We start from the raw sequence: 27655 nt of genomic DNA, 5'->3' as shown, positions 1-27655 counted from the left end.
CAATGCGTCTTTGTTCATGGGTTTGGCCTCACAGCAGAGGCTTGTGGGACAACTATGACCCACGCTTTTGGTTTCATAATTTGCATTACTTATTGACTGCAATGTAGTCAATTGACTACTTGACAGGTTATTTTTATTTTTCTGTACAATACACAAATACATCTGCTTTATGCCGCAGAATTATGCACTTGGATAGCCTATAGAACAGGCACATTTGGAGAGAACGCGCGCGAAGAATCTGTAGGCTATTTGTGGCTGGTTACCAGCAAACAATGTTTAATGCATTAACTCAAGACGCCAAACATTTTCTAAACAATACAAACAGAAAGGATGTAGCAGGCAGCAAATGTAGAAGAGTCATTTCCAGTGGAAGAACAAAATGCTGAATGAAGCCCAAATTTATGAAGGCATATCTGGCAAGTTGTTATTTTTTGAAGACTTAAATGGTAGGGCTATAGGCCTAGTTTGAAAGAAGGAGACATAAAGCGTGAGCATGCCACACTATTCACAGCTGTGGTAGCGGGGGTAGGAGGATTACTGTTAGCGCAGGATTTATATAAAATTCTTCAGCAGAAGGCCTGCCTCGAATGCAGGCTTGTGGTTTGCACAGCCTACAGTAAGTAGGTCTAGTGAGTTAGGAGTCCTCTAGACTTCTTTTCAGCTATCTCAGAGGTGGAAAGTTGCATTCGTTGGGGGCAGGGCCGGGTTAACAATTCATAGACCCTTGGGAACAATGTCTGATGGCCCCCTGCCCCCCAGCCAACGGAATCGGCGGTCAGTTAATAGGCCTATCGCGGAAGATTTGTATTGCCATTTAAGGCACGAGCACATCTGTGAGGCCAAGCCTCACCAAGTAGCCCGTTTGTTTACAACTAACATTACATTTAATTAAACTGCTTATTTGCTATGCCGAAATAGTTTCAACATTTTGAATATCAGTGTCAGGTGAATTAGGAAATGCCTTATGGCTGAAAGCTGCTTGGGATCCCCCCTGTCAAGCAATAACCATACAAAAAGTTAAAAACAGATGACATGATGCGATCACTGACATACGCGCAAATAATATAGCCTAGATATTCCAATATATTCAATACATGTGTTTATTTTAGAGGATATTCGAACGCCATTTTTTGAGCAATTTTGACAGCCCTATTGTCCACTGTAGGCTACATGTCGTCTATTAATACCTTCCACTAACCCGGTGAGTGGGGGGTCGCTATAACGCTGCGTGTGAAATAGCACCATTGAGTAGCCTATCGCGAAATAGCCTTTAAAATCGTTCGGTGTTGTGTGCCTTCTGGTTTCTCCACCTACTGGTTTCCTTTGCGCGTGCATGCGCTGCAGCAGTTGTCAGACATTCACAAACAAGTTGTTTTAGGCGGTTTGAAGTCGCCATACGCCATATGAGCCGGGCTACATTACAGCCACTCAGACAAAAGACATGTAAAAAATATATATTTTGAAAACTAGCATTAAACTGGATTCGATCCCGCGAAAAGCAACACACGCGCGTGACTCTCTCCATCCTGATTCCCTACTCTTTGAGCCAACTAATATGTTACGCGAATCAATTAACTATTGTAGGCTACCATTAATTAATAATGTAGGCAACACCCAGGTAACATGTTGTCCAGGCTATCTGAAACAAGCGGTTGCCTCTCATCTACAACAACTGGTTACGTTGGGCTGCTACAGTCGTCAGTGCACTGTGCACAGTAGGCCTATGCTACTCTTTGTGGTTGATCAACTAAAAATAAAAGATGTATTTGGTGATGACGTTATTGTAGGCCTAGTAGACCTAAATTCTGAGAAATTAAATGGTGCAGAAACGATCTACATAGCGCACCAGACCGCGATGTCTTCAAGGGTTGAATGAAGGGAGTTTGCACAAATTAGTGTATTTTTCAAGTCAATAAACATTCTTAATTTTCGAATGTCTTTGTCAGGAAACATCTGACTTTTAAAAACCATAGGCCTGGTAGTCGCTCAGACAAGGAGTTATAAGATAAAGGCAATACCATTTGTGTCACCTAATGCAGTTCAGTGAATTAGCAAGATACCATCAGAAGCCAACAATCATAAAGCACCAGCGCGCTACAAGACTCTCCCCCAAGGCGATAAAGCTGTCTGGGCGTGTTGTAGGCTAGATTTTGCGTGAGTTCTTTCTATCTGCTTACTTTTGTGAGTTGCACCACACCTAGGCTATGTTATAGACGTTCTATGAGGTACCAGTGTTTAGCTGTGTCACAAAACAATAAGCTTTGTCAGACTACTTTTAAAATGATATTCAGGGGCTATATACATTTTAAACATTGGGCTGAAGACCGACAAAGCCTTTATGTTAATTCTTCAGGTGGGAAGTGTCAGGAATTTTCATACGAGAGACGCTCTCATTGGTGGTTAGTATATGAAGTAGGGAATTGACAGCAACATATCCAATCACATTATGAGAGATGCTGAATTTAACATAAACTGCGATGTTTGATTTTAAATGAATGTAAATTTAGCCGGACTGTAAGCTGTCACACGGGTGCTCGATGTTTTCAGTGGGTGCCGAGACGGAGCATCCACGGTATCGGGCGCCCTATGACAAAAGCGATCTCGCGGGTTGCATCCATTACAAAACAAACATGCAATGTGAACGTCTGGGATTGGGAAGAGCACTAAATGCTCTACTGAATAAGTAATGAAGTCAAACCTTTAAATGAAAAACACTCTTTAATAATCAAAAAAATAAACCGCTAATGAAGTAAACTTGTGACCATCAAAAATCGTTTATCGCCTGTAACTCCGTGATAACAGGACGTAACAGGAAGGCATTTGGCTGAGCAACGGAGGTTAATATGCTCTATATTTTGTCCAAATGATGTCTGTCTATCATCATTGCACTCGGAGAAAACCAGAATGTTTAATGCGTTTCTTCTCGGCTGCAAACGGATTCACTTTCGCAGTTAACCAAATATTTCTTTATTAGGGCAGGGCAGGCATATTTCTGGCTATTAAATTATTTCTAAACCAGTCTGCTAAAGTTTGTAGTGAAGTCTGTGTAGGGTTTTCCAGGCTCCATTTCTTTTTACGAGACACCCTGCTCACTTGAGCCATCTACCGGTTGTTTGGGTTGTTGCATTGTCACACTGGGAAAATACAAATTAAAGTCGCGTGATACCGCCTGATCCCACGCGCGGACCGCGAGTGAAGCTGGCCAAGTCGAAGCACTGCCCACTGTACGTTGAGTTGACATCCAAATCATGTCATTCGGATGTGTTTTGAGAAAGTTCAATGTTACCGTTTTTAGTCAAAGCTCGTTAGCGTGGAAGTGAGAAGGGCATATTATTTTGCCGCTACAAAACGCTATTTTTATACCTCTTCTACAGTTCCAAACAACATTACACTTACGTGGTAGTGAGTAAAGGGTCCCTAAAGCCAAACCGAAGTATCCCCGAGGTCTTTGCGTGGTCGGATAGAGAGTCCAGAATGAATTTCATCAAGCCAGTACCTTTCCGAAATGTTGCCATCTTTGTTGCCAGCTTTAGGGAAAGTCCAGAGTCGATTGCCAAGTGTGCTCTGGAAATTCACAATTTCGTCATTAAGAAAAAAAAAAAAAACATAGTCCAGTCCATACAACTTCATTGAAATTTCAAAAGAAATACTGGACTATGTTTTTTTTTTTTTTTTTAAATTGTGAATTTCAGAGCACACTTTGGTAATCGACTCTGGACTTCCCTAAATGGGGAAGAGACTCACTGAAACTAAGCGAGCCTGAAAACGGCGAGGAGGGAGGCGGGACAAGAAACAATCAGATGGATATCTAAGTTAACGATATGTAAGTTATTTTCAAATCATCGATTGCTCAAAGACCAGGGGCCTCATGTACAAAGACTTGCGTGGATTTCATACTAAAACAATGCGTACGCGCAAACCTGAAAAGTAGCATACGCGACAAAAAATCCTGATGTATGAAACCAGCGTATTTGAGCATTCCACACAGCTTTTCTTTGTACATCCCAATGAACGATGAAATTAAGCATATGCACGAGCATTACACTCCACCCCTCTCCTCCCTCAATCACACTCATTTTAATATGCTCACTACAAGGACATTCGAGAAGCAGACCTCTGCGAAGACAAAATGGCCTATCCCGCAATATTAATAGCAATGAAAACTCATCTGTGAATCCATTCATACTCAAACCTGTTGCAATTTGAAAAGTTTAATAATTGAAATCATTAAATGAATAAAAGTTTATTTCCAGCTTAATGCGAGGTAGAAGTGCTTATCTGATCTAAATGGCAAGAATCTTATGTCTTTATCATCTGTAATTAATTAATAACAAAACAAAAACAGTAGTGGCAGAGCTGGCAGTGGCTAGGCTGAGACCGTGGCAGAATTATTGGTCAGTCTGCAAGTAGGTGACAGGGTTAGCATAACTGGGTTGAATGCATTTGGACCATGACAACATAACTGCATTTATTAAAAATCATTAAATAAATCATGTCCAAGTACCCCACGATCGCGGCACCGAATGGAATGAACTCAGTTGATCCAGGCCACCTCGCCACAACATTACGATTTCTGGATCATATCCCTATATTTGCACAATAAGTGTGACAATAATGCAAATGCTTACTCAAGGAAAGTCAAAGTAGCCATGCAGTCAATCAGGGAAATATCTTATATTCGCACTTATTAGTCAGCCTTTCTATTCACATGCATGATCCTGTCCCATATGTATTTCTTTTAAAATGAAAAACTATCGGAGATATGAAGGGAAAACACTCGGCAAATGTTAAGGCATGGGCAAATCGTGAAGCCGACCCATTTATCACAGGTTTTGTGGAAAGCTCTTCAGAATCTGAAATGTTTGATAACCAGTCATCAACAATCGTTGTAACCAAATATCAGGGCTGTGTAGGCTATGTTTCACATTCCCTTTTAATTCTTATCCTCTAATAAGTCTACAGTTGTCATCATAGATAGGTTGTTGCATAACTTAGTAGAATTTGCGCATGTTGCATGTCCAAATTTAGAAACATAGGCCTATTTTCGAAGTGTTATCATTTTTAATAACCCACATTTCACAATATACTGTGCAAATAAAGGCCTAGACTCGCGATCATATAATGTTGTTGCACTGCATTACCTCTAAGTGTCACCAACTGACGATCCACATTAGAAATTTGCGTACGCCAGACATGAAGTTTGCGTGGAGGACCGCACATTCTCACGTTCAAGTCAGTCTTCGTACATCCGGACGTGAGCGTGAGAAATGGCGTACGCAGCATTTTTGTGCATACGCAAGCTTTGTACATGAGGCCCCAGAAAGCTAGACAGTGAGAACAGAGTTTTATATAACGATACAGGGGCAATACCACGCAAAACTGTCACGTCCGTAACGCCAACTAAATATGGATGTCACAGTTTTGCGCAGAATTGCCCTGGACCTCTTCTACATATTCTGAGACAGGCCATTTTTAAAAGCGCCAATTTGAAGCACCTCTACTAGACAAAGCATATATTTTGAGCAAGCATAGGGTAGGCTAGGCCCATTCAACAGTGAACTGAGACCACATTTTTTTACGATTTAAGAAGGCAACATGATTAATCCACCACAATCTAGTTAAGCCTACATGCATTCACTGCCCAACAACGTGATGTTCCTGGGTTTCCAGGATTTCGGGTCAACATAAAAAAAAAAAAAAAAAAATTAAATTAAATTTGCTGATTAATGGGTTCAAGGAACCAGCTGTGAAATATCCATCCTTGTTTCAGCTCAAATTTGATTTTAAGTTCACGTTAAGATCTTAAAAATAGCCAAGGCTACACAGTTTTCTCCCCAATTACTCTTATCTGGCCTTATTTCTCCTCGTTTCGAATGTTGCCTTTTAGGCTACTTATTTTATTTTAGGGCTGGGCGATATGGACCAAAACTGATATCCCGATATTTTGGGGCTGATTGGTGATATACGATATCGATACGATATTGATATTTCAAACAGAAAGAGCGAAGTGCTTCATATATTCACTCAACACAACAATTATGACAACACAGCCGGTTTTAATTATATTCATTTCAGACTGTTCTAACAGAGCTGTGCAAAAGGTGTAAACAATAACATATACCAATAGGCATACAGTTGCTCTGAGGGGCTGTGCAAATAACACAGATAGAGCTGTGCAAAATAAGAAAAAAAAGTGGCTTCACAGCACATACCTGTTTGTAAATATTTAACTGCACAAGGAGTAGGGCTGGGCGATATGGACCAAAACTGATATCCCAATATATTTTGGAGCTGATTGATATTTTAAACAGAAAGAGCTAAGTGTTTCGTATTCACTCAACCAGTTTTAATTATAATGATTTCAGACTGCTCTAACACAGCTGTGCAAAAAAGTGTAAACAATAACATAGGCCTACAATAGGCACAGGCTACAGTTGCTCTGATAAAGCTGTGCAAATAACAAAAGACCAAAAGTTGACCCTGACTGACAACGGAGGCCTACATTGTACTGCACAATGCAATATTTTGGGCACAAAAATATTGAAAAACCTGCAGTTGTGTCACACAATGCAGTTTTTTTACCCGTTAGGGTTTGATAGGGCCTAGATGACAAGCAAATGTAGCCTATGATGGCCTAGACATGTTGCTATCAACAACAAAAATAGTTTTAAACAATTAGGCTACTTAAACAACGTAACTGAGTCACTCATGAAGAGTGTGATAGGCGCTTACCGTTTTTGTATCGTTCATTTTTTCATGTTCGGTTCGTAAGAAAAAATCCCTATGCACGATTGAATGGGGTTTCAGGAATCATAAAAAATGATGCCCCTAACTGCTCGCGAGTCCCCGCGTGCATATCCTCTTAATAAAATCAGCATGTAGGTTGTCTCCCTGAGGACTTTAGATCTGCTACTGTATATCGCTAAACGCAAGCATTCATCAGTGTATTTAAATTAGCTAGGCTATGTACCAAAAATGTCATTTTACCGTGAGTCGAAGAGCTGTAAACAGTGTTGTAACTTAAATTTGCGTGTACAAAACCGCTTGGAGCTCCAGTGGAATTTTGATTTCACAACGAGAATTCTCGATCTAGCCGTTGATGTGCCGACGGAATAGGCATCAGCACCAACCTCTGATCAAGGTAAACAAAATCTGACTCAGTGTCCGTAATGTTTGAAAGTTTGTAGTGCTGCGAGGGAGAACGTGCACACGCAGGGGTGCAGTTGAGCAGAGCTGCGGCTATCTGAATGGTCTGAACACAGAAGAGCAAGTGGCTTTGATAAAATGGCCCATTATTTGACATAATACCGGTATTACAATATTGTCTCAACTACATATCGTTTTCAAAAATATATCGGTCGTAGTCGTAATACCGATATATCGCCCAGCCCTATTTTATTTCACATTAAACATTAGGCCTAGGCCTACAACTAGGCTCCATCCATCCATCCTAATATTATATATACATAGGCCTACATACATACATGCATACATAGCCTAAACACGCACGTTAAACATTATGATGCTCCGGACCTTTGCTTGAGGAAATTTTCCGTAACTGGACCTCGCCGAAGATTAATTGAATACCCCTGGTCTATTCCATAAAATGCCTTTACCTGATGTCTAAAAACCCCTCTGGTATTTAAAATTTTGAGGGAAAGTGGCAGATTATTTCACAATATGTAGAAAAAAAGCACTTCTGGCTGCATTGTTGACTCTGGGCACTTTACAAGAACGGACACTGGCCTTAGTATTATGATTATGCTGTGTATGAACCATTTATATACGAGTGTGTAAATATTTGGGAACAGAGCCATTTATGACATTAAACATATGATTCAACTTTAACTGCTCAACTCTAACATGTACTGGCAGCAGTCCTACACTTTTGAAAGCATCTTTACCAATGTGGGTCGGGGCGGGCATTTAATAGGTAGCGGATAACATTATTTTGCATCACCTGCAGTCGGTTTTTGAGTTTAACTGATAACCCACAGTACCAGGCAGAACATGCATAATCAAAATGACATTGAATTAGTGACACAACCAATATTTTTTTGATAAAAAAATCCAGATGCCTTGTCCAGCGATACAGGAATTTTAATTTACCGCCACACTTTGATAATATTTTGTCAGCAGATGTACAGGTTAATGACTGCTCTAATGTTAACCCCAGATATGTGGCACTATTTCAGTGCCATTACAAGAGACCTTTAGTGCATTTGTTCTAGACAACTTCCTTTTTGTTCCAAATAGAATGGACTCAGATGTATAGAAAGCCTGTTGTCTATGAGCCACTTGCTAACACTATCTAATTCATTAGAGTCTTCTCAATCTCACTGATATCACTCCCAGAGACCAGTAATGCAGAGTCGTCAGCATATAAAAGCAGCTTACATTTCACTGCAGCTGGCATGTCATTGATATAGATTAAAAATAAAAAGGGGCCGAGGATTGAACCTTGGGGAACCCCACAAGTGATATACCGAGGTCCCCTCAACATCACAAACTTGAGTTCTTCCAGTGAGGTATGAGGTAAACCATTTTACAGCAGTATTTCTGAAGCCTATACTTTGCAACTTTGATAGTAGTATTGCATGATTTACCGTATCAAAGGCATTTTGCAAATCAAGAAGAATCATGCCTACATACTTTCCTTCATCAAAGTTGTGACGGATATAATCAAATAAATGAATAAGACAGGTTTCCGTAGAATAAGCTGCTCTAAATCCGGATTGAAGTTCATACAGTAAATTTTGACTGACAAGGTACTCTTCCACTTGCTCATACACAAGACGCTCAAACACCTTCAATATAGCTGACAGAATTGATACAGGCCTATAATTACCAACATCTGATCTGCTACTCTTCTTAAAAAGGGGGACGACCCTGGCCTTTTTCATGTCGCTTGGAAAGATTCCCTGCCTTAGAGATACATTTATTATATGGTGGAGTACCTTAGAAGTTACATTGGCACTGTCGCTCAGCATTCTGGAAGGAATCAGGTCTTGACCCGTGGCTTTGTTAGCTGACAGTGTGGATAGACACATTCTCACCCTCTCCTCTGAGACAGGGCCAATCTCAAAAGCACCAGGAGTAACATGTTTGTTGTTATAAAAGGAGTTTACAAACGGTAGGCCATATATACCTGACACACACGGCAACTTATCAGCCAGACTGGCAGCAACTGTTGTAAAAAAGGCATTAAAATGGCAAGCAACCTCGTATTTGTCAAAAATCATCTCATCCTCAATGACTAATCCAATATTACCAGACTTAGATTTTGATTTCCCTTTGGAGCCCATATCAGTGAGAACTTTCCAAAGCTTTTTGGGCTGATGTGAGTTTGCAGTAATAGCATCAGCATAAAATTCAGATTTTGTTTTCTGTACCTTATAACTAGCCTGATTACGAAAGTATATATATTTATCTTAAAATTTGCAATCACACCCAAGCAATCAATCAATATTATCGTAATCTCCAATAGCCATAAAATTATAATTATAATTAAAGGTTGGAAGTCACACTAGAAACATTTTTGTAAAAATATGATGTGAAACATCAGATTGGCTTTGTAATACATACCGGTGTTGTCATGATGAGATGAGAATTTTGAATCTCAAAGAGGTCATCTACCTCTGTGTCTCCAGTTAACTCCTTACAGTTGAGTCCTAACCTTCCAAACTTTTGTTTCCAGTTTTCATATTGCTGACTACATAGCGCTTTAATAGGTGAAACTAAGAGATACAAATATATGAGATGTACATTTTCTGTTCACACAACACATTTCGTTTCATACTTAAATCTTAAATCATTCTGTTGGTCTGACTATTTAGCATGTATCCATGCTATTACATCAGTAGTAAGTAGGCATAAATTGTCACATTTTCTATGAATTGCCTGAAAAAAAGATCATGAACATCTTCAAAATTGATCACAATATACACAGTAAAATCATTAGATTGTCAACCCTTAGGTCATAAATATTAACCCTCAGGAATATCAATTGTTAAAAAATTATTTTCAAATACATATAAGCGTGCATAGTCAACTATGTTAATTATAAAAGATGATCCATCGAGATATGATATGCAGAAACTGAAAAAAATACAGATACCCACTGTATACTGCTTTCACATTCTGCCAAGGCTCAGTAGATTCCATGAGTAATCGAATGATAGCCAACTCAAAAAGTACAGTTTTCCCTGACCCCGTGGGGGCAGAAGCAACAAAATTTCTATTGGTATATAAAATCTGAAAAAAAGTGTGTATTAATTTAAATTGCAATTAAAATGGAATTACCAAATCATTAAACATTAAACATTAAAAAAGGGCCTCACATCATCTAAAGCATTTGACTGCACATAATTGAAATAGGGAAACTGGCTGAAAATACATCTGAATCTTGCAGCTATGTTCAAGTAGTTAAGGCCTTTTCAGTTTGATACATCTATACTGTTATTATTATTATTATTATTATTATTATTATTATTATCAGGGCTCCAGACTAACTTTTTTCACTAGGAGCACAGTGGCCCCCAACTGAAAATTTTAGGGGCGCAACCAAAGAATGTATGGGCACACACCGTAAATCTACATGCTAACCATATTCACATTTCTACTAATTTCCACTGTTACTGTACACTGTAAAATACTTTGATAATAGATGCAGAAATTACAATGTGCTGTTTCAAATTGAAAAGTGTCACATTTTATTGTACACTTTTGAAGCTCTGATTTACAGCCTCTTGTCTTCTAAAAGCAACTGGCAGTGGCAGAGGCGTATCAAGCTTTTTAAAAGTGAGGGGGTTCTGGGATAGGGAAGTATTTTCTGAGAGGGGGTGCGGACGATATTGGCGGGTATCCGGGGGAAATTTAAAAATTCTGGTTGCTAGACACACTATTTTAATGTAGTTTGGGAGGGACAGAACAGAGCAAGCAGCACCCTTCTTCTGTGTGGCTCATGTGACATGTAGGCTTACATTATCTACCTGCTATCACTTCATTGCTTGACACTACCCTACATGGAGACATCTCATGTTATCAAAGAAGAAAACATTTCAGAAATTATGTTTTGTGCAAATGGGTTAGCACAACCATAGCTTTAGGTGAACGGAGATGCAGATCATCTTACTAATTAATTTATTTGTACAAGCCCATGGTCTGCGTTCACGCCAGCAAGACAAGTGGATGTTTTTAAAGCTGTTACCGCAATAGGCTATAGTGTTGCACAGTGTATCGCTACTAGAAAGGTATCATGATGCCTTCACGCAAAAAACGATACGATTTCCGACGTTTTTAGAATTGATACTTTATTAAAATAATAACGTTCTGTGTCTGTGTGAACTGCTGCTCTCACTCTCATGCTCCTTGCACGCATCCAGGCAAGTGGACGTGTCAAGCAGGCAGCTCTGAGTGAGTGAGTGTGCAGCCAACGTCAACATAGTTAGTTCTTTGCTGACAGTCCTCGGCTTGTGGATAAAACAAAAGGTGAAAAGTGACAAAATAGTGAAGGCAAACCATCAGGTACACAGAGGCCCGTAAATGGTATGTTTCAAAGTTATTCAAAAGCAGTAGCCTACGCATGGAACTTGGCTAAGCACCTCGCAGACATATCCCAACATTTTTAAATAGTTCAAAGAATGACAGGTTAACGAATATGCTATAGAAAACACCACTACCAGATTAGTTCTTCTGTTAAGTTTTAGTCTAGCCTAAGTGAAATCAGGCCTGGATCTAGGCTGCTCAGATTGGGGGGGCAAATAGAAATTTGAGGTGGGCACAATGAAATGTCACAATGTTAACAAACTAACTGGCTAGATCAGGGGTGGGCAAACTGCGGCCCGTGGGCCGGATTCGGCCCGCCAAGCACTTTCATCCGGCCCGCTGAGCATTTCATTTGGTTATCAGGCTGCTCGCTATTTTTTTCCTGCGATATAGACGACGTTGGTTAGCTTTACTGCAAACTGCTTTTCACTCTCCTTAGAGAACGTTTACAATGTCAATGTCAAAATGTTAAATAGAGATAACATCATGTTAAACTAAGTTCTTAGTTATCTCCTTTTCAGCAGATCTAAGCATTGAACATCACGATCCATTTAATTGGGAACGCGTCTGCACTCAACGAGAGGGAGAGAGAGCCGCAGGTTCCAGCTGGCTTGTCATTGTTGATAATTGATATCTCCTTATAAGAAACTTTTAAAAGGAAATCATGAACGCAGCAGTAGTTCCCACTACTGACCATTTAAAAAGTGTGAGAGGGCCATACCGTAGCAGACAGAAGATCATTGAAAAATAAACGTGAATTAAAGCGACTGTCTTAAAGCGACAGTGCACAATTTATACATTTGTTAAACAGCATAAAATTAGCAGTATTTTTAAGCAATTAATATTTTTAAAGAAATATTTTGTCATACTAAATTATAGGCTATAAAAAATGTATTTTTTTTATGTGTCGTTGGAAGTTGTTGTCGCGCCCGCCGCCAATTTTCAAAACCCAGTGTGGTGGCCCTTGAGCCAAAAAGTTTGCCCAACCCTGGGCTAGATCACCTTAGAAAGCTAACATGCACATTAGCTAAAACTACAGTTAAAGGTCTTTATTTAAACCAGCAAAAATAATCTATATTAGGCTACATCTAGTAGCCTATAACCTTTATGGAAATATAGCTAAGCCCTCTCTACTGAAGTATGAAACAGCAAGTGATGCACACAGTGTGGAATGGTAGGGGAACGCTGCTGCTCCGGTATTTATACTATCCAACCAGCAAATCGGCACCCTCGAAATTCAGACGGGACGAATTAGAAAAGTGTGATTGGCAGATTCAATTGCTGTCAATTAAAATTGACCAATTAGGCGGGGCAGAAGAAATATTTGGGGGCCCTATTCTAGATCCGGCCATGAGTGAAATGAGTATGGTTCTCTGGGATAAAGCGAGAGGCATGTGCATCTGGATGTAAAATTCAGTCGCACACTCTCAAATTTTGGTTGCAAAATGCGACCATTTGGTTGCAGTCTGGAGCCCTGATTATTATGTAAATGTAATGTAAAAATGTAAAAAAAAATCAGGTTTATAGGCCAAGTATACTTGCGTATACAATGAATGTGGTCTCTGCATTTATCCCATCCATGAATTAGTGAACACACAGAGAACCCAGTCAACACACAGTGAGGTGAAGCACAGTGATTTGCCTTGCTACAGCGGCACTCGGGGAGTAGTGAGGGGTTAGGTGCCTTGCTCAAGGGCACTTCAGCCGTGGATGTGGGCATGGAAAAGCAGTGCTCAATAGGGCTGGGCTATATGGCTGAAAACTGTATCACGATATAAGTATTTCATATCGCTCGATATCGATAGTTATTGATTTTTTTTATCTATTTCAGATAAGGACCAGAAGGGGGAAAAAAGTTACATTTAAACATTTTTATTTTAAACTTAACCTTCCTCTGATTTGAATCACCTCAGTTATCAATCAAAGCAAACAGGGAAAAGAAATAGCAACACAATCATGAAAAACACTCAAATAACTAATTGTGCACATAAGTCTGAATGAGCAGCACTGGTTGAAGCCTGGAAATATTGTAAACAAAGTAATTTGCTAGTTTATCATAGTAAGTCTACTGGTTAGACTGTTCAGTTTCCCCACGTGTGTTTAAGTCAAAGTCAAAGTCAAAGTCAGCTTTATTGTCAATTTCTTCACATGTTCCAGACATACAAAGAGATCGAAATTACGTTTCTCACTATCCCACGGTGAAGACAAGACATATTTTACCAATTTAAGTCCACAGACAAACATAACATTCAAGTAAACAAAAAAAGTAAGTAAATAAGTAAATAAGAGGGCACATATAATAATGAAAAAATAAGAGCAGCAAAATTTGGTTGAAATTGTGCATAGACAGTCAATAAAATACTAGTGCAAAGTCAGGCCAATAAAAGGCTTGGGTAGTTCTGTTTGACCTAAGTAAGAAAGAAAGTGGCATAGTGGTGCAAGTTATGTAAGAGCAGCAGAAGTGTTGTGTTTTCAGGACAACAACAAGTTGTAAAGTGTACAAGTGTGCAAGTGTGCAAGTGGAGTAGTGCAGGCGGCCATTGTGGGTCCAATGTCCAGGATGTTATGTAGCTGAGGGTGGAGGGGGGAGAGGAGGGAGAGAGTTCAGCATCCTTACAGCTTGGTGTATGAAGCTGTTGGTGAGTCTGGTAGTGTGGGAGCGCAGGCTTCTGTACCTCTTCCCAGAGGGCAGTAGATCAAACAGATTGTGAGCAGGGGTGACTTGCATCACTCACAATTTTGGTCAGTGCCTTGCTGGTGAGGTGGGTGGTGTAAATGTCCTTCAGGGAGGGGAGTGAAGCACCAATAATCCTTCCAGCTGTGTTCACTATGCGCTGCAGGGCTTTCCTGTTGTATTCAGTGCAGCTTCCGCCCCACACAGCGATACAGCTGGAGAGGATGCTCTCAATGGTGCCGGTAGAATGTGGTCATGATGGCTGGTGGAGCACTTGCTGCGCCTGAGTTTCCGCAGGGAAGTACAGGCGGCGCTGAGCTCCCTTCGCCAGTGATGCAGTGTTGGTGGTCCAGGAGAGGTCTTCACTGATGTGCACCCCCAGGAATTTGGTGCTGCTCGCTCTCTCCACCACAGCACCGTCGATGGTCAGTGGCAGGTGTTGGGTGTGACCTCTCCGGAAGTCAACAACAATCTCTTTGGTCTTGCTGACGTTCAGCAGGAGGTTGTTGTCTCTGCACCACGCGTGGTCAGATGGTCGAGCCTCCAACCTGTATTGAGTCTCGTTAAGCCCTTGGTGATGAGACCCACCAGAGTTGTGTCGTCAGCAAATTTCACTATGTGATTGTTGCCGTGGAGGTTGCAGTGCAGTCATGCGTCAGCAGGGTGAAGAGCAGCGGACTGAGCACGCAGCCTTGGGGGGGCCCCTGTGCTCAGTGTGATGCTGCTTGAGGTATTGTTGCCAACACGTACTACTTGGGGCCTCTGACAGAGGAAGTCCAGTAGCCAGTTGCAGAGGTAGGTACTGAGTCCCAGTTTGTCAAGTTTGCAGATGAGTTGTTGTGGTATTATGGTGTTGAATGCAGAACTGAAGTCTATAAACAGCAATCTCACATATGAGTCTCTTTTTTTCCAGGTGGGTGAGGGCTGGGTGGAGGGCAGAGCAGATTGCATCCTCTGTAGACCGCTTGGCTCGGTATGCAAACTGGAAGGGGTCCAGGGTGGGGGGGAGAATGGCTTTGATATGTGACATGACAAGCGCTCAAAGCACTTCATGATGATGGGTGTCAGTGCCACAGGGCGGTAGTCATTGAAGCAGGATGGAGCAGTTTTCTTCGGCACAGGTATGATGGTGGCAGCTTTGAAACATGATGGGACGATGGCTTGCTTCAGGGAAGTGTTAAAGATGTCTGTGAAGACATCCTTAAGCTCCCCCGCGCAGTCCTTCAGCGCCTTCGACCTGGGATGTTGTCTGGACCTGTTGCCTTACGGGTGTTGATGGCAGCAAGTGTCCTCTTCACGCTGTCGGCAGAGAGGCACAGGGGCTGCTCATGTAGAGGGGATGGGTCTTCTGTGGGCAGGTGCTGTTTTGTGCTTCAAAGCAGCAAAGCGGTTCAGGTTGTTGAGCAGAGGGATGTTGCTCTCACAGCTCTGTGGCGGGCTTGTAGTCCCGTGAGGGCCTGAATGCCCTGCCATAGGCTTTGTGCGTTCCTGCTGTCTTTGAAGTGGGTGGTTATCTTGTGAGTGTATTCCTTTTTTTGCTTCCTTGATGCCACGGGACAGGTTGGCTCTCGCTGTTCTCATGCCAGCTTCATCCCCAGCTCTGTAGGCTTTGTCTCTGGCCCTCAGCAGCCTGAGGACATCCCCTGTCAGCCATGGCTTCCAGTTAGCCCGAGTGATGATGTCTTTTGTGTGGGTGTACCAACCACTTGATGCACTTGGTGATGTAAGAGGTTACAGTGTCTGTATACTCCTCTATGTCTGTCCGGTTGTTGTAAGTGGCTGCCTGCTTAAACATTTCCCAGTCTGTTGTGTCAAAGCAGTCTTGAAGAGCATCGGAGGCTCCCTCAGGCCACACTTTTACCTGCTTACTTAACCGGTTTGTTCGCTTTTACCCTTTGTCTGTATGCGGGCATTAGCATAACAGTGATATGGTCTGAAAGTCCAATGTGGGGGAGGGGGGTGGCTTTGTATGCTCCTTTGTGTGTAGTGTAGACCAGATCCAGGATGTTATCTCCTCTTGTTGGAAAATCAACATGCTGGTGTAGCTTTGGAAGTACAGTTTTAAGATCAGCATGGTTAAAATCTCTAGTGAAGATGGTGAAACCGCCTGGGTGTGCTGTCTGTTGTTCGCTGACAGCCTGGTACAGTTCACTAAGAGCCGCGTTCTTATCGCTGTTGTTGTTGGTAGGCGGGATGTATACTGCGACTAGCAGAATCGCAGTAATTTCCAGGTAAAAAGGCAGGTAAAAAGGACGGCACTTTATGATCATAAACTCTGCCAGTGGTGAGCAGTGTTTGCATACTACTACAGTGTCCCGGCACCATTCGTCATGGATGTAAACACAGATTCCTCCTCCTCGTGATTTACCTCTCTTTACAATGGCCCTGTCTGCTCGATAGCATGCTAGCTGCTCCAGTTGTACAGCAGAGTCCGGAATGTTGTCATTTAACCAAGTCTCAGTGAAGACGAGCACACAGCAGTTACTTACTGTCCAGTTCGTTGATCTCAGCAGTCGTATGTGATCCATTTTGTTGTCCAGTGATCGTACATTTGCCAGGAGAATGGATGGTATGGCTGGGCGAAGTTGGGCTGGCCGCTAGCCTGGCCCGACGCCCCCGCTTCGCCCCCTCTTCTGCTTCCTCGCACACCTTCCGACGCTTTCTTTCCGGGAGGAGTAGCAGGCGAGTCCGGTGTTGTTGCAGGCCGGAGCAGTCCGAGTTCCTTTAAGCGTCTCTGTTGCAAAGTCCAGAATGCTGCAAAACTTGCTTTTGCAGATGTCAATTAAAACTGCCTGCTGTACTTGTAGTACGGACGTAGTAAGACGAGGCGAACATGTAAAACTTTGGGACAAACACTTTTAAAGCTAACAAAACACCGTACGGTTGGGACAGAGAGAGACTTTTTCTCCTTGGGACAGGCCCGTTTGAGTCTTGGAAAATGCTTTTCCATTTGCATCGGGATTGAGTTGATTAGAATTTAGCAGTCAATTTGAATGCAACAGTTTTGAACAAATTCGTGCAGCGTGCTAATGATGCTAACCGGATTTAATAGCAATTCAGTCGTCTTGCATGATTGTGAATGTTTGGATTACATGCGCATGCTGAGGAGGGATGCACCTAGAGAGAGAGAGAGAGAGAGAGAGAGAGAGAGAGAGAGCGACGGGCAAGGACTCATTGAGAGTCTGTGTTGAGGTAGGCCTACTTCTATCGTCTACTCTAGTAGAGTTGCACATACTATCTACAATGCAAGATATATTTAGCCTTTATATTTATGGACAACGTAAGGCGGGAGGTGTGTGTTGCTTTTAATTATTGAATGTTCTATCGAACGCATTTTTTATTGATATCGAACATGTCTATTGCGATACATATCGCTATCGTTTTATCGCCCAGCCCTAGTGCTCAACCACATCCCCTGCCCACATTTTTTTTCCTACTGGTCAGGGATCGAACCGCCAAACCTTCAGTTTCAAGCCCGAAGCCCGAACCAGTAAGCCACGGCTGCCCCTATTATTATTATGATGATGATGATGATGATAATGTGTTAAATTTAAAAAACATAACTTGTTATGATCCACAATAGACATAGGTTCACATAAAGAGAGCAAAGCAAAATGCCATCAATCTCTTGCCAAAGGATACGTATTTCTGTCACTGAGCGAAGCATTCCAGGACCTGATGTGCCTTGAATTAACGGGGGAAAAGAAGATAAAGTTAATATTTCTACTATATTTCAGTTTAATTTTCATGCCTTTTCCATTCCATTGTGCAAAAAGAAACAATAAACTACTGTATGGGGGTGTAAACCAGGGGTAGGCAAACTCCGGCCCGTCTAGCACTTTAATCCAGCCCGCGGTAGAGCATTTAATTCGGTTATCTAGCTTAATAGTTAGGGAAAGTTAGGCATTTTTTCGCCAATCTGCAAAAAAAATTCTTACCAATAGCTTTTTTCACTATGTGTTAGTTTGGGGTGCCCAGAGGGTCTGGGCAGAATAATGAAAACTTTTTTTTTTTTATGTCATCTCTATATTTTGACATTTTATCAAAAGGACTTCATACCAGTCCAATCCCAGGTGGTTTCTATTTTAAATTTGCTTATTACACGGCTCTTCAGAGTGCTGCAGAAAGTTCCATTCACATGAATGGGTCTTCCCAACGTTCAGGCCTATGTTAAATCTATATTAATCACCGGCAAAGTATATAATCACCGCTGTCAATGGCAACGAGTTGATTAACGTCTTTCATATCCCTCCGCAAGAATTCCGTTCGCTTATTGCTATGGAATTTCATTGAAAGGGAAAGTAAGCTATTAAGACGTTGCCACGCAACACCTGAAACTGTCAAGTTCTATCTGTGTGGCGAACTATTTATTTTGTCAGCGGAAGACACGAAACGGTAGCAAAATCATTTTTAAAGATTCATTGTGTTAGGTTTCTTTACTCGTTTTGGCAAGTAGCCGTGTAATAAGCGGGATAATGTATTGTCCGCCGGTAATTATCAGAAAATAAGTCTCTTCAGGTCGAAGCAAAACCCCTCCGCTCAACTCTAGGGACTATAAAGACTCATTTACTATTCAATTCCTGCAGTGCTTTCACTTCAAAGCATATATGGTAATCAAATTGTCTTGCTCATGTAGTGTATAATATACGGTAGAAAATTACTTGCGCTAGCCTAGCACCTGCGAACTCTGCAATTAGAAGGACTGGATGAAACGTGTTGAAAACGGTCTCCACTGATAAATATCACACTTGCTTACTTGGAAATGAGGTCCTACGTCAAAACTGTGAACGTTTCTGAGGTTTAAGAACACCTTTGTGAATCTGTCTAAGAGTTTTTGTAGGACCTTCTTAAGAACAGTTAAGAAAATTCTTAGGAAGATATTGGTGAATGAGGCGCTTTGACTCTCTCATAAATACATTCACAACCACAAACTCATGAACTAATAACAGACGTGTGTCGAAAATTGACTTTATTTTCCATACGCAGAAATAACATATCAATGGAAGCAGAGTCTAACCAAGGTCAATCTTGCCAAGAAAAGCCCTCAAACCTGAAAACACATGAGGCAAAAGTACAAAACATCACAAAACTAACTAAACTAACACGCGCATATTTTTGTATTGCAACATCATTGTACAGTTGTACCCAGACAGTACACATTAATCTGTCCGATGTCGGTTTCAGATCAGCATGGAATCCTCCCATATAATAATGTCTCAGGGGTATCGGCCTGAAGTCGCTTCCATGTATGTTGGCTTTTGATCGTTCCCACTACCCAAAGCAGATCCCGCTATCTGTTTTTTTTTTTTTTTACCCGGCTTCCCTGTATGTTGGCTTTTGATCGTTCCCACTACCCAATGCAGATCCCGCTCTATCTGTTCTTTTTTTTGCGTGTGTAGCAGGCAGCCAGGCACGAACAGTACACTCAGATCAGCCTCCGGGAGCAGCGATTTTCAGGTTGGTAAATTCACTCATGTAAATTGTCAGAAAGTAGGCATTGTGTCAATTGTATGACTGTTTATATATTTACCTGCTAGGCTAAGCCATAACTTGGTGTACATTACTTTATAAAGAGCTGTTTTGGGGTAATTACAACTTCGTAATTCACGTTAGCTAGTTGAGCTAACACTGGAAAATATTTTAAACCTAGCTAGCGGCTATGGCGAAATGTTAACACTACAGCATCCATGATTACCGTAGGTACAAGGACAGCAATATGATTGGGTGTAAGAATAGCAAGTTATTATTTGACCGTGAGACTTAACCCAGGAAAGGCTGTCGTTTTTGTATGGAGAGGAGTGGAAGTAGGCTATTAGCTAACGTTAACTGTCTTGGCTGAGCTAACCTGCCAGTCATGTCATCATAACGCCTTTGCACAGAGGAAATGCACAGATATATGCACCAGCCGAAGTTCCCAAAGCAAGCGTAGGCTACGTTTCAGTCCCAACTTTCTCTCGTCGAGTTTGTGTTTTGGCCGCCGTTAGCGCGCTAGCCAAATAAACGCCATTAGCTCGCCTCTGCTTAATTGAATTATCGGCTGAGGTAACGCTAATGGGTTTGAAATCTATTTCTCCGAGCTCGGTCTGTGGTTCTCTGCATCTATGAAAATTCATTAAGAGCAATTCGTAAGGGTAGACTTAAAAGATGAATGTGTTGCAGTGAATTAATTGTTGTTTGTCTCTTGCAGGAGAAGAACCTGATTTTTGGGGAACATTTTCTAACAGCATTATTTCATTATTCATACTTTTTTAAACATTCAATAAAATGAAATGAAAATATTTCTGGCATCTTTCTTGTGTCTTTATAGATCTAGTCCAGTGTTTCTCAAACTTTTTTTCTGGGGAACCACTTTTTAAAAATGACAGACTATCGCGACCCAACTCGTGACTGTGGTATTTAACAAACTAGAGGGAGAGCAGCTTCACAGAAGAGAACTTCTGACGGCAAATTTGAGGAAAAGTTGGTAAACCACCCATCTTACCTAATTTAAGGGAACCACTTTTTAAAAATGACAGACTATCGCGACCCAACTCGTGACTGTGGTATTTAACAAACTAGAGGGAGAGCAGCTTCACAGAAGAGAACTTCTGACGGCAAATTTGAGGAAAAGTTGGTAAACCACCCATCTTACCTAATTTAAGGGTGCTGATTCTGAATATTTAGTTTACCAAGCTCCATTCTGAGTTCTAAGCCGCATAATCAGCATTTTAACATAAAATAGCGATTATTTTTGCTTATTTTTCCCTAAATTGGGTTGATTTCAAAAGTAATCACTAAAAACAAATAAAAGTGTTCTCTAAATACATGTTTGAGCATTAAAGAAGCAATACTATAGTTTATTAACGTATTTAATGGGAACATGATTACAGTTAACATGTAATAAACTCGGAAATTCTAATCAAAAAACAACCATATTTTTATTGCTAACATAGTGAGTCACTCGTGGTGTTTAATGCATTTCATCACAATAACAAATTGCACAGATAACCTTCAACTCAGAATATATCCTACAGTACATATGAACTTAGATAGCGGGAATAAACTTAATGCAGAACTGCATCTACCGTCAGCAACGACAACATTTTACTTCTAGTAACACTGGATTTGGTATATGTGCTTGCCTCCATACTAGAGCTTGATAATGTGCTCTTCTAATATGCCATTCACTTGTTGGTGGTAGAGCCTCCAATCCTCGACATCTAGAAAACAGAGTGGCTCTGGCATAGTGTTGTCACGATACCAAAATTATGACTTTGTTACAATATCTGCCATAAATATCTTGATACTCGATACTGAAACGATATCCAAATCCTAAAATATCTGGAAAAGAAAGGATGAAGGCCTCCTCCAAGTGTATTGAGTCATTTGTGTTGAATTTGGTGCACTTTTGGTCAATTCGGGGTTTCAAAATTCTAAACTTCCTACATAATTATTATTTTTGTAGTCAGTAAAATAGTAGTTTGTGTGTGATTAAGTCATTTATTGTTTGTTATAGTATATATTTTCCGGACTAGAAGTCGCACTTTTTTTCATAGTTTGGCTGGTCCTGCGACTTAGTCAGGTGCGACTTATATATGAAAAAAATTGTATAATTGAACATGTTTTTAAATGTTAATTTATATTAACTGACATGAACCCTACATGAAACATTATCGTCTACAGCCTTGAGACAGCGCTCTCAAATGCACAAGTCGTGAAACACACGTGCATACTTAAATCCTCAAATTATGGCCGGGATTCTATTTAGCTGGGCCTCAGATTCGGACAAATAAAAGCCAGTATAATTTTGTTTCAATTTAACTCATAAAAGAGCTCTTCTTAAAAATTTATATTGTGGGTTGGTTTAATATTGTTGCCAACGAAGTCATTGTCCTACACCATGAGTCTCCAACACGTTGCTCTCAAGCTACCAGTCGCACGCAGCCCCAGGTTAACCTACATTTAAACACAATTGTTGCTGCCAGGCATCAGCCTACGAATTTTATAAAAAAGTAAATCATGCATAATTTAAAAAATAACTACATTTAGGCTATCTTAGGCCTCTTTGGCTATACGGAATAAGGTTTCCCTTGCAGCATAGCACACGTTCCATGAATGAATGAATGAATGAATGAATGAAAGCGGATGCCTTATCTCGCAATAAGCGGATGGACATCCCGACACTCTTTCATACATGAAACTTAATAGTGAACCATTGCCATTGATAGCCTACCGGTATGCTACTCCAAACGAAAAGTATAGTATATTTGATGGCTAGCGTTGCGGGACTTTTATTAGTATGCTCAATACTTAATTTATGCGCAATCCCTGAAATGTAGGCCCTGGTTTTAAATATGCATCTTTTTTTCTCTCGCTCTCTCGGCGAGCATTTGTTCTGCTGACAGCTTGTGCCAATAGCCTATATCGTCCAAAATGCTGGATTGCATTGCATTCTCCACATTTTTAGCTAAAATTTCATGTACCACATCAGCATTTTTGTTCAGTGAATCTTTTGTAAATTGCTTTACAATAGCGTCGGGCACTTGTCACTATTCACTCCTTCGTCTTCAACATTCCCTGTTGTATTCTCAATATTTTTGGCCTCAATGTGTCCAGTTACATAGCCTGTCTGTTCTTAGTCTTGGATTTTGTGAAATAAATGTCTAAATAGGCCATCACCTGCTTGCTGCAGTTTCGGTCTGCACGTCCTTTTAAAACCGCATATTTTTCTCTCTCAAGCATTTAATCTGCTGCCGGCTTGTCTCTCCACATCGTCCAAAATGCTTGATTGCATTGCATTCTCCACATTTTTAGCTAAATTTTCATGTACCATATAAGCATTTTTGTTTAGTGAATCTTTTGTAAATTGCTTTACAATTACCGTCGGGCCTATAGGCCTATAAATTGCCTGGCTTGCCTCAGCTTCGGTCACGTCCTTTTAAATCCGTCTTTTTCTCTATCGTGAGCATTTAATCTGCTGCCAGCTTGTGACTCCACATCGCCCAAAATGCTTGATTACATTGTATTCTCCACATTTTAGATACATTTTGGTGTACCACATGGTATTTTCTTTCAGTGAATCTTTTGCTTTGCAATTACCTTCCTGCCCTCCTCTTGGCTGCCTTCACTCCTTCGTCTTCGTTTTGGATTTTGTGAAATACATTTCTAAATGAATGCGACTTATAGTCCGGTGCAACTTATATATGTTTTTTTCCTGTTCATGATGCATTTTTTGACTAATGCGACTTATACTCAGGAGCGACTTATAGTCCAGAAAATACGGTATATTGGATGATGTTTTGGCAATCAACATACACAGTCATTAGTTTCCAAGAATCAGAATGCCGAGACACTCTGACATTTAGGGGAACTTCTTTGTTTACTATTTTTCCTTCATCATTAACCCTTAGAACCCTAAGCTGTTTTTAGGGCATTTTCACTACCTTTATTCATAAGGATTTATTCTGGTCATTGTAAGTGCCACACACACATATTATATATTGTTTTTTTTCAGCAGAGTCTAGGCTATTCAGATCTGTAATATATTTCATGTATTAGTAATAGCATTGATTTTATTTAGATTTTTAAAGAATTAAAATACAAAAAGCGTATTATAAAAATTCTTATATTTTGACATGTATCTCACCACAGCAAGCTCATAGCTCTACGTGCATTTCATGTGTGTGTAGGGCAGACTGTCCTGAATCAGGCAATATAATTGCCATGTTGGAGGGATACTCTGGGGCTGAGCAATTTACAGAAATATGTGGTGTGTGATTTATGGAAATAAATGTCATTTTTTATTTAGTGATGAAAAATGACCTTTCTGCGCTCCATATCTGACACGAACTGATCTGACCTGACTTGACCCGAGTTTGCGAGTTAGCCTGCGTGTGGCTATGGTGTAGGCACTCATAATGATTCTCAACTTATTACTGCATTGCCATGAACAAAGTAAAGGCAAAAAGGTGTTTCTTTGTTGAACAAATTGGGATGCAATGTGAGCCTTGAATTGGATGCCATGCAGGAATTTGCTAGGATCTCAAAACCGGATTATGAACATGCTTTGCCATAGAGAAACACACGATAACGTTGGATTATAAACATGCTTTGCCACAAAAACAGACAAAAACGTGGGGTAAGTCCAGCTATATGAAGTGATTATTTTGCTGTCACTTCGTCTGTTTTATAACCCAGAAGGATGTACTTTGTATCAAATGATAGCTCTGTGTCTCCTCTCTCATCTGACATGCGTGGCATATCTATCCGATCACGGGTCCGCGAGTAATTCAAACGAGAGTAATTAGTGTGCAGCATTGGCTTGTGTACATGACGTTATTATTTTGCAGTCATATCGTCTGTTTTTATAAGCCAGAAGGATCGATATACATGGTACCAATGGATAGCCCTGTGTCTTCTCTTTCATCTTATATGCTTGCCATATCTATGCGATCACGGGTTAGCGAGTAATTCAAACGAGAGTATTGGGTGCGCAGGTGAACACAGAGAAGTATAGACTGTTAATATGATGCAATTTGATTTAATTTCATGATAATTTTAATTTTTATACTTGATCGTACAGACATGTGTGTAGTCTAGTTGGAATGCCCCACTAGACTACAGCAATGTAACAGAGAAGAAAGGGTGTGTTTTTTGACGCACTTTGCGTCAATCGGGTTCTAAAGGTTACTGATGAATGCTTGCGTTTAGCGACAGTAGTAGATCTAAAGTCCTCAGGGAGACAACCTAAACGCTGATTTTATTAAGAGGATATGCACGCGACTCGCGAGCAGTTAGGGCATCATTTTTTATGATTCCTGAAACCCCATTCAATCGTGCATAAGGATTTTTCTTTTTAACCGAACATGCAAAATGAACGATACAAAACGACGGTGGCGTCTATCACACTCTTGATGAGTGACTCAGTTACGTTGTTTAAGTAGCCTAATTTTTTAAAACTTTTTTTGTTGTTGATAGCAACATGTCTAGGCCATCATAGTCTACATTTGCTTGTCATCTAGGCCTTATCAAACCCTTACAGGTAAAAAAACTGCATTGTGTGACAAAACTGCAGGTTTTTTCAATATTGTTGTGCCCAAAATAGCCTATTGCATTGTGCAGTACAATGTAGGCCTGCGTTGTCAATCAGGGTAAACTTTTGGTCTTTTGTTATTTGCACAGCTTTATCAGAGCAACTGTAGCCTATGCCTATTGTAGGCCTATGTTATTGTTTACACAGCTCTGTTAGAGCAGTCCGAAATTAATATAATTAAAACTGGCTGTGTTGTCATAATTGTTGTTTTAAGTGAAAATATGAAGCACTTCGCTCTTTCTGTTTGAAATATCAATATTGTATCGATATCGTATATCGCCAATCAGCCCCAAAATATCGGGATATCAGTTTTGGTCCATATCGCCCAGCCCTAGCTTGGAGTTTTTCTTGTTGTGTGTTTACCAATACACATTTTCACCATGTGAATGTGACTGGCCAACATGTAGGATTGACAGTGCTCAGTGGGATAATGCCTTGTACTGGTGATACTTACTGTAGGTTGAGAGTTCAAATCCCACTTGAAGCATTAGTGTTTGAATGCTGTTGGGTTGTGGAGGTTAGCACACTATAACATTACAGCTACTTGTCAATATGGACTTGTAGTGCAAGGCAAGTATAACTGTATAATTATAGGCTGTTTATCTTATTGACTCCAACACAGAACCCACCTACCCCTTCACCTACCACCACAAATTCACACAATTCAATTCTCTGGGAAACACTGCCTTCCATTATCAAACCCTTCATCTTATCCACAACAAATAAATAGTCCTGTAGAATCAAGTATTGTTAGAATACTATTGGGTTGTAGAGATTAGCACACTAGAATAGAGTACTGTTAGAATACTGTTGGGTTGTGCTGGTTAGCATACTACAATAGAGTATTGTTAGAATACTGTTGGTGAAAAGACTCCCTAAGTTTATATATATTATTATTATTATTATATTGTTTCTCATTTTCGAATGTACACTTAAATCTGCACAAAGTCCTTGAGGTAAAAGTGCTGTGGAGAAATTGCAGGATTGTTTGGCTCTGCCACCTAACCACGCCCAGTTTACCTGCTGGAAAACCCTGTAGCTCCGGAGCAGGGGCTCAGACCAGGATAAATTGTTTGCTCGCCCTCAGTTCACTCTTTTGTTCATCTCAACCCAGCACTCTAGTGTGTCCTGCTTTGTGTGAGTCTTTGAGTTAACGTAAGTCATCACTTTAATGACCCTCACTATGACTTTTGTGATGTTTATCAGTTTGTAGAGTAGCTCTGCCATCATGTGTAAAGTTAAGGACTTTGTTTGTTGGTTTGGTGTGTTGAGTCCCATGTGAGAGATGCATGTGAGAGATGATTAGATGATGTTGGTTGACTTGGGATGTCAAGTATTGTTTAGTTGTACCTTATATAGCCATATGATTTCAGTTTATTGTTGTGAGTTGGGATCTGTACTGATTTACCCCATTTCACTGATTACTCCATTTTCTGTTTGTTTCCTCTTTGATGCAGCACACATACAAGTAAACAACAAAAGAACAGATGAATTGAAACTCAAATAAAGTTCACTTGTGTTGGACCGAAACCTGCCATCTCCGTGTCATCACTCCATACCATTGAGCCTTCTGACCGAGGCCCTGCCTGCTCGCCACACACTCACTCTACCTCAACCCACATCACCCACTACAGTTCCTTCAGTTTGGTTGTGGAGGTTAGCATACTAGAATAGAATACTGTTATAATACTGTTGGGTTGTGGAGGTTAGCACACTATAACGTTACAGCACAGGGTAATCCTAATTTTATGGATCAAATTTATCACCACGTTTCATGTTGTGTGACCGTAGACATTTTTATCAACTACTCGTGCAACTGTATTTAAGTTGGGAAAACGTGGATGTTTTTGATTACTTCTACGTCTGGCTACGTCTGAGCCCGCTAGCATAGCAACATGCTAACACAGTCGCGCCGCGCACCAGAGCGTTTGAGTGCACGTACCGACACGGGAGAGGTATGACTCAACTCGTGAAAGTTAAGGTAATATTGGTTAGACTCTGCATATGTGATTTCTCCGTATGGAAAATAAAGTAAATTTTCCACACACGTCTGTTATTAGTTCAATAACAAGTGTTGCTTGTTAAAACATGTGACTAGTGAAACTCAAATGATTTTAGAAATATTTAGCCAAAGCCAAAAAGTGTTACTTTGTGCCCCGCGCTCCCCCACTGCTTGTGAAAGAAGGAGATGGGGGAGGGGGGCTTAACGTGAAAAAGCTTAATGTCCCAAAACGGCAACGAGTCGTTTTAGGCTACTCCCTGCAGGCCTTCATAATGGTAGGCTACAGGAAGTGGGGGGAAGGTATGGGATGACCAGAGCCGTCATCTATCGTCTTTCCAGGCACACACAGCTCGTTACCATA

At 40.7% G+C, this 27655-nt stretch overlaps 1 protein-coding gene across 1 annotated transcript in view; it reads right to left on the bottom strand.

Moving 5' to 3' along the window:
• Nucleotides 1-27655, bottom strand: part of hfm1 (helicase for meiosis 1) — a 347154-nt gene that overhangs the window by 296894 nt on the left and 22605 nt on the right. The window contains exons 2-4 of the mRNA XM_048246228.1: nucleotides 10122-10254; nucleotides 9586-9737; nucleotides 8958-9080 (exon numbers count right to left, since the gene is read on the bottom strand). Coding sequence (XP_048102185.1) covers nucleotides 8958-9080; nucleotides 9586-9737; nucleotides 10122-10164 — 318 coding nt within the window. The 5' untranslated portion in view covers nucleotides 10165-10254. The remainder of the gene's footprint in view (nucleotides 1-8957; nucleotides 9081-9585; nucleotides 9738-10121; nucleotides 10255-27655) is intronic.

The sequence above is a fragment of the Alosa alosa genome, chromosome 1 (genome assembly GCF_017589495.1).
Source record: "Alosa alosa isolate M-15738 ecotype Scorff River chromosome 1, AALO_Geno_1.1, whole genome shotgun sequence".
Classification (NCBI taxonomy): domain Eukaryota; kingdom Metazoa; phylum Chordata; class Actinopteri; order Clupeiformes; family Clupeidae; genus Alosa; species Alosa alosa.
Note: the sequence above shows the minus strand (reverse complement) of the source record. Positions and strands in the feature narration are given on the sequence as shown.